The sequence below is a fragment of the Xenopus laevis genome, chromosome 9_10L (assembly GCF_017654675.1).
Source record: "Xenopus laevis strain J_2021 chromosome 9_10L, Xenopus_laevis_v10.1, whole genome shotgun sequence".
NCBI classification, from domain to species: domain Eukaryota; kingdom Metazoa; phylum Chordata; class Amphibia; order Anura; family Pipidae; genus Xenopus; species Xenopus laevis.
The window spans coordinates 8,131,617-8,143,879 of record NC_054387.1 but is presented as its reverse complement, the minus strand read 5'-3'; the positions used below and the strand labels follow the sequence as shown (position 1 = coordinate 8,143,879).

At 41.1% G+C, this 12,263-nt stretch overlaps 1 protein-coding gene across 5 annotated transcripts; it reads left to right on the top strand.

The window, feature by feature from the left end:
• Positions 1–2,346: 2,346 nt before the first annotated feature.
• Positions 2,347–7,459, top strand: fitm2.L (fat storage-inducing transmembrane protein 2 L homeolog). 5 transcript variants are annotated; one of them, XM_041575814.1, is made up of 3 exons: positions 2,347–2,496; positions 4,999–5,226; positions 6,648–7,459. In XM_041575814.1, exons 2-3 carry the CDS (start codon positions 5,054–5,056, stop codon positions 7,255–7,257), a joined length of 783 nt encoding a protein of 260 aa, XP_041431748.1. In that variant the 5' UTR covers positions 2,347–2,496; positions 4,999–5,053; the 3' UTR covers positions 7,258–7,459. The 5 variants fall into 5 exon arrangements, with proteins under 5 accessions (XP_041431748.1, XP_041431745.1, XP_041431744.1 ...); XM_041575811.1 differs by lacking the exon at positions 2,347–2,496 and adding an exon at positions 2,517–2,545; XM_041575810.1 differs by lacking the exon at positions 2,347–2,496 and adding an exon at positions 2,664–2,744.
• Positions 7,460–12,263: the final 4,804 nt, after the last annotated feature.

Below are 12,263 nucleotides of genomic sequence, written 5' to 3'. Positions count from 1 at the left end.
GGATACTTACCTCCTTTACAAACTCATGTTCCCTGATATGTAGATCTGTAGATCTGAAAAGCTCACACTTTAATAATAGACCTATAAAAATACATGCTTTAATGAATCATGAGGGAACTCAAATACTACTACTATATTGACACATGGGAAGATACTATCCCCAGATAATAGCATCCATAGACTGAAAACTATTGAAACCAGAAGAAGCAACTACTAGAATAAAGGAGACTTAACATGGCATATATAGATAGATTGATTGACTAAGATTAGGGATGGGCGTATTTTTTTGCCTCGTTTCGCCGAAAAAATTACGCCCATAGACTTGTATGGTGGCATGCGGCAAAAAAAAAAAGATGCGAGTCAAAACAAAATTTTTTTTGACGCCCATAGACTTTAATTGGCGTCTGCGACATTTCGCCGGCGGCGAATTTTTGGCGAAACGGGTCAAATTCACCCATCCATAACTAAGATGGAAGTTTTTTAAAACTTCACTTGTTGCACATATAGGAATAAATAAAAAAAAACACTTTACCTTATTTAAATGAAAATACAACTGGTTTGAAAATCTACTGTACTGCAAGGCAAATTTTACCATTTTGTCTCCCAAATATCCTTTGGTACAAAGATAAAAAATGATACATATGAAGAGTTTGATGCCAGAAAACCATATATTTTTAGAAAGTACATATGGGTACTTATGTCTTTCTTCTCAAACTGCATATCTTTGTTAAAGTTAGACATTTTTACTAAGTTTCCAAAAATCATACATACAAATTTTAATGGATAACAATTCAGTCAGGTAAATTTAAAACAAACAAATACTCCAAACCACAGAACTGCAAAACTTTGCTTAATTTAGAAGTTTTCATACATTTTCTGAAAAAGAGCTTCCACTTAGCATTTTACCACCCACATATTGCAGGGTACTAAGATAAAACATCTTAAATCTGAATGCCAGTAGTCTTCTGAATAATTAATACCCAACATACATAGCATTACATAACTATCTGCCAGGTAGAGATCCCAAAATATAAATAGTGCATACACATTTTCACGGGATGGGTGGCCTATTATGTGAGACAGCCAGGAATGATGTAGGGAGATAGTTAACTTTCGAATCTGAGTGAGGCCAATTTTATTTGTGCTGGGCCATGTTTATATCACCACAGTTTGTTCTCTAGTCTTAAAGAGGTTGTAAAAGTTTAATGAGCACCTTTTACATATATTTTAAATTTTTTCATGATACTAACAGTTCTATACTTGGTTTTTCCACAGTGGCCCTGAGCTGTGATGATGACCATCCAACCACTGAGGATTAAATGACCAATAGCAGCATCTCTGGATGATATTCTGCACTGGTATCACCATCAACATTTGTAAGCTGACTTTAAAGCATAGCAGTTAAGTTTATGTATGTTATATGTAAGTAGTGAACCCCTTAAAGACTCTTTGGCTGACGTATGGACCCAAGGGCCTACCTCAGAACTCAGAAGTGCCCAGGGAAAAATCAATCCATCATTACTCATGTAATTAGAACAGTTGTTGACAGGGCAGAAATAGGAATAGGTCACCCAACTTGGCATCACCAGAGTGGGGTCAGCACCCCTATGAGCTCTCCATCCTACCAGCACCTCCATATTCTGTAAGTATCCAGCTTTGCCTTTTGGCTGTGACCACCACAAATGACCCAGGGACTTGCAGAACATGGCAGAGCAGCTCTGACAATACTATTCCCTGGATCTGCAAAGACTAACATGTGGGTTTAATGTTAGCGATCATTATGACTGGGGGGGGGGTGCCCCCAGTGATTCAGACTTTCCTTTAAGGATCTCATGCCCCCCTAGTTTGGGGTGCATTTCAACCAACCAGAATTGCTGGGACACATTGCTTAGATGGCAGAAGGGGGCACTGCTCCCATCCACAAATGCTGATGATCATACTATAAGAACAGAAATGAGAATATTTTTTATAAATGACTAGCCCATATTTATCCAGCTAATCTGATGACCAGCGTATAAGAGTTGCCACTTTAAAACTGTCATCTCTTAAGTGACTATTCAGCAGTTTAATTATGCGGCTGACAATGATTTCTGGGCAGCCATGCAGTATGCATCTGAACTATTCAGAATTGTGTCTGAATTGAGTTGCCACCTTTTCTAGAAAAAAATATTCTTGCCATTTTTTCCTATTAATAACATTGACATCAAGCATCATTATTACCGGTCAGGCCGGTAAAATACCAGCCAGGTGTCAACCCTATATGTCTGAATGTATTGCTTGTACTGGCCCTTTAACTTGCAAATCACTACGCTGACTTGCAGCTAAGCTTGTGTGAGAAGCAGGGGTTGCAACATGCTCACACACAGAACCTTGACTGACGACTCACATGGAATTTTCATCCAATCAGTAGAGGAGGAATGTAAACCCCAGGCCTTTTTCAAAATCCCCACCCTGGAACGTAACGTAATAGAGCTGAGCCACTGGAACCAGCAGGGAGTAAGTAAAAACCAAACCTTCCTCTGCACAATTTCATGCATACGGGCAGGTGAGGGTTATGATTCCACCAACAAGGCATGTACAGGGTTAAATATCAGAGACTGACAGCTGAGGGGTATTTGCCGGTGCTATTAGGAGGGTAGAAATGGATGCATGTATCTGGCTACAGGCAAACCTATCCAACTTGCAGCCACAGACAGGGAATGCTGGGAGTTGTAGTTCATGAACAGATGGAGGGACTTGTATCGGTTTGTCTTGTTTTATGTTAACACTGAGACCCACAGTTGTTGTGTTTTCGACCACAACCCCAATTAATCTAATGTTTTTGTTTTTTAACTTTTAGGCTCAGTAGATGCTGACAGTTGTAGTTGACAGCTAGAGCCATGTTTAATATCAATTCAGGGGACCGTACTGTTTTTTTCCCATGCTGAAATAATTCAGTTCCTTAATTGCAGGAGCTAATGTGCTGAGCCGGCACAGACTCTACACATGGCACACACACAGACAACACAATGAACATACTGACAGCAGAGCTCAGCAGGGGGGTCATGCTATTTGGATAGGCTCCTCAGATCACATGGTACAGGGAAGGTCATTCATTTTAAGAAACCCAGCCCCCTAACTAATTTTTAGATGGCAGTTCGTGGAGGCAGCAGGAACAGTAAGTCGGTGGCACAATGTTGTATTTGCAGGCGAGTGAAAGGAAATAGAATCTGAGTGTTGGCGTGCTGAATTTAACATTAGTTTGTATTCGGGTGAGATCCCCTTTAAGGGATTCCAACATGTGACTCAGCAGTTATTCCTGAACTCCAGTTGACTGCATGGTGACAGTTAGGATTGTAGCAGCTGGGACGTGACAGGGCAAAGTTCTGTGGGTTAGGCAGGGGGTAAGGGGACAGTGCAATGTGGGACTAGGGCACAGAGAGAGAGGATGGGGCATGGCTGCGGGCATAGTACATAGTAGGGATATGTGAGAAGAGAAAGCATAGTTATACGTGGGGTGGGTTTCCTTATTAGGTAGAGGGGCTCCTACTGGAAGTCACTTTGTGTTAGTAACTTCCATTAGAACCCCCCCTGTCCCAGTGCCCTGCTGTACAGACAATGAAGCGGCACAGTGAGTACAAGTATAACCTGCAGCAGCCGTGATACAGCTAAAGGATCTGTGCCAGGGACCTGGGGTTTTCCAGTTAAAGGATCTTGCTATAATTTGGATCACCATACCTTAAGGGCTAGTCCACACGGGGAGATAGCGACGCGTTTGCGGTCGCGGCGACAAAGCGCCGCGACAGTCGCCGCGACCGGCGCAGGCGACAGTTTTGTATGGGCGCCTATGTAAAAACGCCTGTGCTAACCACACGAGGCGATGCGCTTTTCAACAGTCGCCTGAAAAAGCCTGGCGAGGCATTTTCAGGCGACTGTTGAAAAGCGCATCGCCTCGTGTGGTTAGCACAGGCGTTTTTACATAGGCGCCCATACAAAACTGTCGCCTGCGCCGGTCGCGGCGACTGTCGCGGCGCTTTGTCGCCGCGACCGCAAACGCGTCGCTATCTCCCCGTGTGGAATAGCCCTAAGTCTGCTGAAAAAAACATTTAAACACTAAATAAACCCTATAGGAGTGTTTTGCCACCAGTAGGGGTTCATGCAGCTTAATTATAGTTTTAAAGGGGAAATTCACTTATAAATTGTTTTATGCTGCTGATTCTGTCTGCGTATTTGCAAGTGGTATATTTGTTTTACTGATGTGTAGACTGACAGATTGTATTGTTAATGTTTTCATTGCTTATCTGTCTCTTTATTCATTCTGACAGGTGCCTGGCTCTAGGGTTAGTGCCTCATGACCAAATAGCACTTAAATAAATAGAAAATAGGGGCGCAGGGGGCCCACTTGGGGTGGATGTTGATAAAAGCACAAAAGGCAGATTACATTGTAGCATATCTATCAGGAATGTCCAACCTGGTATAAAGGTATTTATTGATAGCCCCAGCAATTTATGAATCCATTGGAAGGACTATAGAGCACTCCAGAGTGGGTTTATTTACTAAGGGAACCCAACGTGATGTCTTCAGATTTTTTTCCTGCTGGGTTTGTGTATTTTTTCCAAAATGCTGTGATGCTTATATAAGCTTATATAAAATAAAACAGTATGGCTGACAAGGGTGTGACCTGATCCTAAGCCATCCTGTGTTTAATTACTTCTATAGCTCTTGTTATTCTCACTGAGTCAGCTGATTATGGAGCTGTTTGGGTGTAGTTGGATGAAGGCCCTGCTGATACCTAGACTGGACCCTGCAAAAAGAAAATGGATTTAATATATCATTATGTAGGATGGGATAAGGTGGATACAGTTTAACTTGGTGATACTCCATTTCAGATCATTGACACCTGAGACGTAAGTGAGGGGTGAAGAGTAAAATTGTCCCACTGTTATACCTTATGGTATATATGACTGGAGGAAGTGAAGTCACATGACTGCTCTGTGTCCTTTCCCGTGATCGGTGTAGGTCCTTCAGATTTTCGAATCTTCAGAGACGGGTGGGAGTGAGACCAAGTGCTGGCATGGAGCGGCTGGAGAACTGTGCTCAGATGTTCCAGAGAAAATTTCTCAACGAGGCCTTCCGTCGGCATTGCCCTGTATTGTTGGCTTGTATAGCACTGGGTGGGTCACTGCTGAAGGAGCTGTCGCCCCTGCCGGACTCTTATTGGAACAACAAGAGGAATGTTCTGAATGTGTAAGTTGCATAGGAATCAGGGATGGCACTTGAGTCCACTGAAGGGGAACACAGTTTAGGAAGCCACCCATATTGTTAAAGGAGAACTAAACCCTAAAAATGTTATATACTGAACTTATTGCACCAGCCTAAAGTTTCAGCTTGTCAATAGCAGCAATGATCCAGGACTTCAAACTTGTCACAGGGGGTCACCATCTTGGAAAGTGTCTGTGACACTCACATGCTCAGTGGGCTTTGAGCAGCTGTTGAGAAGCTAAGCTTAGGGCTCGTCACTAATTATCCAGCAGAAAATGAGGTTCCCCTGTAATATAAGCTGATGTTACAGGGCTGATTATTAAATTCTGATGCTAATTGCACTGGTTTCTGTGCTGCCATGTAGTTATTATCTGTATTAATTACTAATCAGCCTTATATTGTAACATTTCTATTCTATGTGTACTGTATATTGTGAGTGGGTCCCTAAGCTCAGTAAGTGACAGCAGCACAGAGCATGGGCAGTGAATCAGCAGAAAAGAAGATGAGGACCTACTGGGGCATCTTTGGAGACAAAGATCTTCCCTGCTAAAGGGCTGTGGTTGCCTTGGGCTGGTACAGAAGCCCAAAACATAACGTACTCCACACAATAGAGAAGTGCTCAACCTCTGTGCCTTATCCCTTGGAACCAGGTGCTTAGCAGTCAATTACCCAATCTGTCAAGGGTTAGTAAATGCAATATCCATAAGACCTCTGCACACTGACAAAGTAAATGATGTGCTTTGTGATTTTTATTTGCTCATATCAAGTAGACAAAAATGGCAACGTTTCAGGCCTCACAGGGCCTTTTATCAAGGCTTCTCCTTTAAAGACTGCAACCAACTGGGCATTAATTCAGGGAGCCCATTGACTCCTGCCTGCTGTAAACTATACAGAAATTATAACCAGTCACGTGTAAATTATGATCATCTATGGCTTGAGACACCCACTGGAGTAGTTCACTAGTGCATGTCACACTTTACCTTAGGCTATTCGTATTGCCTGGCATAATAGGGAAAAACATGGGCTCTACACCAAGCAATGAGACAGATTACATAGCTACTCATAATTGAGCCCCAGAGACTTACTGCTGTATCAACCAAGTATTAATATATGTAATACATTTTCAGAAAATGTGTTCTTGGATAGACAAGGGAAAGGCAAACATTATTCTAGTGTGCCAAAATGTTGCAATAGCCTGGATATAAGCAAAGGGTCAAAATGGCCCTCTGTGGTATATGGAAAGATATTTTCTGGCCAAATCTCTCCTGCTGCCCAAGGATTTGCTCAAGCTAAAGGTGACTTGTACAAACAATATTTCTGTTATGAAGAGATCAGATATTACAGCACATGTTAGGGACACATATAAGAAGCGGCACTGCAAATAACGTTGTTTTTCTTGGTTTCAGGTATTTTGTCAAATTTTGCTGGGGTTGGACATTGTGGCTACTTCTCCCTTTCATCACACTAACGAATTATAAACTGACTGGAAGCATAACCAAAGTTCTTCGGAGGCTGAGCTCTCTGCTGGTTGGCACGTTATTCTGGTACCTCTGCACCAATCTGTTCCTGTACATCGAGCACATTACTGGCAGTTGCTACAAGTCGGAGGCCCTGCTGGACTCCATAGAACACCAAGACAGAAAAGAATGCCGGCTCCATGGCGGATTCTGGCACGGCTTCGATATATCAGGACACTGTTTTCTGCTTTCCTATTGCATATTGATCATTTTGGAGGAAACGTCAGTTATCCGCAGCATTCAGTTTGAGAGACACTGGCACAGAATGGCCATCAATGCCCAGTTCACTGCCTTAAGCATTTTGGTGATCATTTGGGTGTGGATGTTTTTGTGCACAGCTGTTTATTTTCACAACATCTTCCAAAAAGTTATCGGCACAGCCTTTGGCATGCTGGCTTGGTACATAACATACAGATGGTGGTATCTGCAGCCGATATCTCCTGGGTTACCCCCAGCCAGTGCCAGTCACAGTGAAAAGGAACCAGTCTACAAAAACTAACCTTAAGTGCATGTGCCACAGCCTTTAAATTATTTTTAATATCAGTTGTAGATATCTGCCTTATTTGTAGAACAAAAGGGGGAAAAGAACTATATTTTCCATTTGTATAAAGCTTTAAGAAAACCATGTCCTTGGATGCATGTAACTGACATTGTGCGTTATTTACCCTGTATAGGAATGTAAAGTAAAGGAGTAATGTCCACTCTGATTTATAGGGGTTATTAACCTTCTATAGCAGAGTTTCCCCATCCTGATGTTGCAGGGCTACTACTACCAGTATTCTCAAACATGTAAGGATGGAGTGGAGTATGCTGGGGTCTGTAGTCCATCAATATGAGGGATGTAATCACTGCTAAAAGATGTCCATACAGGGGCAGTTTAACCCTTTAGACCAAGTTGGCATCTTTTATCTGCCCTGCCGACTAACAGCCAGATATCTATAGGGTAGGATTGAAAATCCCATTGGGTGTGGACCTCTTTGGTTACGGTATATTGATACAGTTCTACTTGTCTGGCAACCTCACCAAGCAAATGGATTGTAAGCTGTATGACTAGCTTTAAAGCAGGACTATTGCACCTGTTTTTGAGAGCTTGGGGCTGCGCATGGGTGGCAAACATTCCCTTTAAAGGGGTTGTTCACCTTTGAGTTAACTGTTAGTATGATGTAGAGAGTGAGAGTCGGAGACAATTTGCAATTGGTTTTTATTTTTTGTGGTTTTTGACTTATAAGTTTTTGACTTATTTGGTTGGTAGGGTCCTAATTCCCCTAGCAATCATGCACTGATTTGAATAAGAGACTGGAATATGAATAGGTAAGGCCTGAATAGAAAGATGAGTATAAAAAGTAGCAATAACAATAAATTTGAAGCCTTACAGAACATTTGTTTTTAGATAGGGTCAGTTACCCTATCTAAAAAAAGAGTCAGAAAAAATAATTAAAAAACTATAAAGGCCAATTGAAAAGGTGCTTAGAATTATCCATTCTATAACATACTGATAGTTAGCTTGAAGGTGAACCACCCCTTTTAATCTTTGGAACCGTATCATTTGAAAGCTGAAAGAGTCAGAAAAAAATAATTAAAAAACTATAAAGGCCAATTGAAAAGGTGCTTAGAATTATCCATTCTATAACATACTGATAGTTAGCTTGAAGGTGAACCACCCCTTTTAATCTTTGGAACCGTATCAACTCTTAAACTGCAACTCACAGCCTTTGGTAAGAGTAATTTATTCAGCTTTATTTGATTGGTGTTGTTCATTTCAGTGGCATGTCCAGGTAATATCTCATTTCAGTATTTCCAAGGCCATGAAATGGGGGAAAAAAATCTATATTGACAGCTCTCTGGGGGAATGCTTTGATTTAAAGTCATTCTGACACTGCCACACATTTCATTTGGCGGGGTCATGAACCTGAACAGGATTCTGTTTTAGGGTCAGGGCACACAGGCAGATTCAGGGAGATTAGTTGCCCGGCAACAAATCTCCTCTTCTTCGGGGTGACTAATCTACCCAAACTGCCTCCCTTCGGGCGACTTCGGAAAACGAATTGCTCCTGGTGCCATCCCGAAGAAGAGGCGATTTGTCGCCAGGCGACTTATCTCCCCTAATCTGGCTGTGTGCCCTGACCCTTACTCTGAGACTCCATGACTCGATATCTGGGGTATACGTTAATACTTCATAGCAAAAGATCAATAGTTCCACACTGCACGGAAAATAAAGGACACTATTAGAACTATAATAAAGGACAGGGAAAGGAAACTGTTTAAAAGAATGAAGTAAATAGATGGGATCTTTTATCTAGGAACCCATTATCCAAGAATGTAATTTCCCATATAGTCAATCTAAGCAAACAATTCTCATTTTTAATCTTTTCCTTGTAGTAACATGACAGTAAATTGTACTTGATGGCAGCTGATGCTCCAAATTACAGAATGACTCCTCAACTGGAAATCTCCTGGTTTCAAGCATTCTAGATTGTAGATCCTATACCTGTATACCAATGCAGATATTTCAGTGTCACAACTGTATACGAGTATAGTAATATTTCATGGTCAATAGGCATTGCTCACTTATGAGGATATAAATAACAGCGGTGGGCAGATCACATTTTCAAACCTGACCTATCGATCAGCTTTGAAAATGTAATCTGCCAATGCACCATGTCGGCCAGTGCATGGGACATCGCATTTCCTTCACATCCTGATTAAACAACCATAACAATAGAAAACAGTCTATAGATTTATGGCCTCTCGTACATTCTCCTTCCAGGGTGATCAGTCACAATGTAGCCGATCAGCCACTTTATTTCCAACTGGCTCACCCATAAAACCGTGCCAGCATTGATGTTACTCTGTAATGAGCACAATTCTGCAGGAAATTGTAGGTGTGCAGTGGCCCTTTAAGTCACTCAGGCCAGAGTTATGTACAGGTATGGGACCTGGGGATTTCTGGATAAGGGATATTTCCATAATTTAGATCTACATATCCTAAGTCTACTAAAAAATCAATTGAACATTAATTAAACCCAATAGAATGGTTTTTGCCTCCAATAAAGATTAATTATTTAGTTGGTATCAAGTAAAAGCTACTGTTTTATTATTACAGAGAAAAAGGAAACCATTTTTAAAAAAATCGGAATTCTTTGATTAAAATGGAGTCCATGGGAGGTGGCCTTCCTGCTCTAAAAATACATGTTAATAATAATTTGGAGCTTTCTGGATTACGGATTCCCAGATAAGGGATCCAATGCCTGTTTCAACATTTCACTTTTTCAAAAAGTCACTGAGCAGTTTATTTTTCTTTGTATGAATTGTTACTACTACTACTGCTAACGATGGTTCGGGCAGGAGAACATGAACAGCTGTTTTTATAAACACTACCAATAATAAAATAATAGCTCTTATCTGTACAGATATTAGCACATTACACTATATAAATACATGATGATAATAATACACTACATGGGGCTGCCGTGATAGCAGCATTTGCATTAATAATCTCCCGACCCCGAATGCATCCATGGAGAAGCAAGTTTGATATCTTTAATTAATGGGCAGCTACGATTTTTAATTATTTTGGATTTTGGTGACCTCTCTGAACCTTAACATTTATTTAATTGTATGTGCAAGGTGAAAATTGTTGATGGAAATTCCCGCCAGGCCATTGATGCAATCTTCTTCCAACAGATTCCTATTACGATGCAATCCTCTGCTCAGGAGCCAAAAGATTCTCATATCAGCCCGATTTGGTCAAATCGTGGAAACATTTTCAAAGCTCTAATACATGATTGGTTAGTGCTTACTTTCCATAGATGATTTATTAGAGATAACTGTCTTTTATTAAAACAAACTCTGCCACAAAGCCTACATGTACAAACAGATTGCTAAACGGGAGATAGTTTAGATTAACCTGCTAATTTATTTTAATCTACAACTCAACATCCTATATTTGTAGTACAACAGTGGCTTAAGGGACAGTAGACTTGATGTCCCTGGGCTGCCATATTATAACTGATTATTTTGGTGCTACCGGTACAGTGTTATCAGGGTATGTCACCATTAGGTAATGCATTGGTTTAGTTGCTATTCGGCAAGGTTAGAATTCCTCTTGATCATTAGTCATGGAGACTTCTGCTTTATAGCATACAGATGTTCAAATCTGTTATGTTATGCCTAGATTGGTTTGTTAACTGATGTTTTATATTCTGATTATACAATTCATAAATTCAATTGTGTTTTGTGTATTGTTTTTCTCTAATACTGTTTGGATAACAAATAATAATCAGCACATTGGATGAGTTCATTATAATATTGTTCAAAGTGGTAGGTGGCCCAAACTGAATTACATATGCAAGAGGATTGTACAGTAAAAAGCTCCTAGTGCTACGTCAGGCATCTTGCTGTTGTATAACATAGGGAGATTACTGTGCAGTGGTGATATGCTAGTATTAAAGGAGAACTTAATCCCCCCCAATAAGAAAAGCCCCATCTACTACCCTAGATAGTCCCCCCTCCCTGCTTCCTACACATATAGTGCATTATTCCAGAAAGTGCCCCTGGACAGCATGCTCACTTATTTATGCAGAGTAGCGCAGCAGAGCTCATAGGCGCCATCTTCCAGGTCTTCGCTCTTCTTCGGTAAGGGAACGCCATATTTGGAGCATGCACAGTTGGAGCAGTCCAACTGCACATGTGCCGAAAGGTTCCGTGAACTGCCAAAGAGAAGGAAGAGGATCCGAAGAAGACCAGGAAGATGGCACCCATGAGCTCTGCTTGAGCTACTCTGCATAAATAAGTGAGCATGCTGTCCAGGGGCACTTTCTGGAATAATGCAGTGAGTAATAATAATAATGAGTGTAGGAAGCAGGGAGAGGTGACTATCTAGGGTAGTAAATTTTTTCTTATGGGGGGACTTAGTTCTTAGTACTGTAAGGATTATTTCAAAATGAAATAGGGCCTTGACTTTATTTGGCAGCAAGCCCTGAAACATGAATTTGTACATTCGTCAATGCTTCAGGGACATTTCAGGGTGTCACCAGCCCTTTAAATTGTCTTCACAAGGCATCACAGTTTTGCAAACATACTGGGACAGAGGTGCATGTTTTCCCCATGAATCACAACAGCGCACTCTCTGTAGGCCATGGGGCTGGAATCTATTATGTTCACACAAATCCTTGTCTGTCCTACTAAACAGACACTTCATGGCAGCTGCACATATCTGTGCCACAGACAATTCTGAAATTATGGCTTCAGGGGAGAAAACAACTCCAAAATCATAGATGCCTGCAAATACTTTTATAGTGCCATTGTATTCTCTAACTCCAGTAGCAGTGAGTGATATGATGCTTACTTGGCCTATTTAACACGTATCCTTTCAGTCTCAGGATTTCTGAAGCCCAAACTATTTTCCAGCCATAAGTTTGGTTTGGTTCATGGTTTGATATAGACCAGTTTGATTGTCCATCATGAATTTGAGTTCCTTTAAAGGAGAATGAAAGGTTCCACTGC

Coding starts and splice junctions, on each gene's coding strand:
- fitm2.L (XM_041575810.1), top strand. CDS start 2,719: ATGAACAGATGGAGGGACTTGTATCG. Junction 2,745..4,998: donor AGATGGAGGGACTTGTATCG/GTTTGTCTTGTT, acceptor TGATCGGTGTAG/GTCCTTCAGATTTTCGAATC. Junction 5,227..6,647: donor AAGAGGAATGTTCTGAATGT/GTAAGTTGCATA, acceptor TCTTGGTTTCAG/GTATTTTGTCAAATTTTGCT.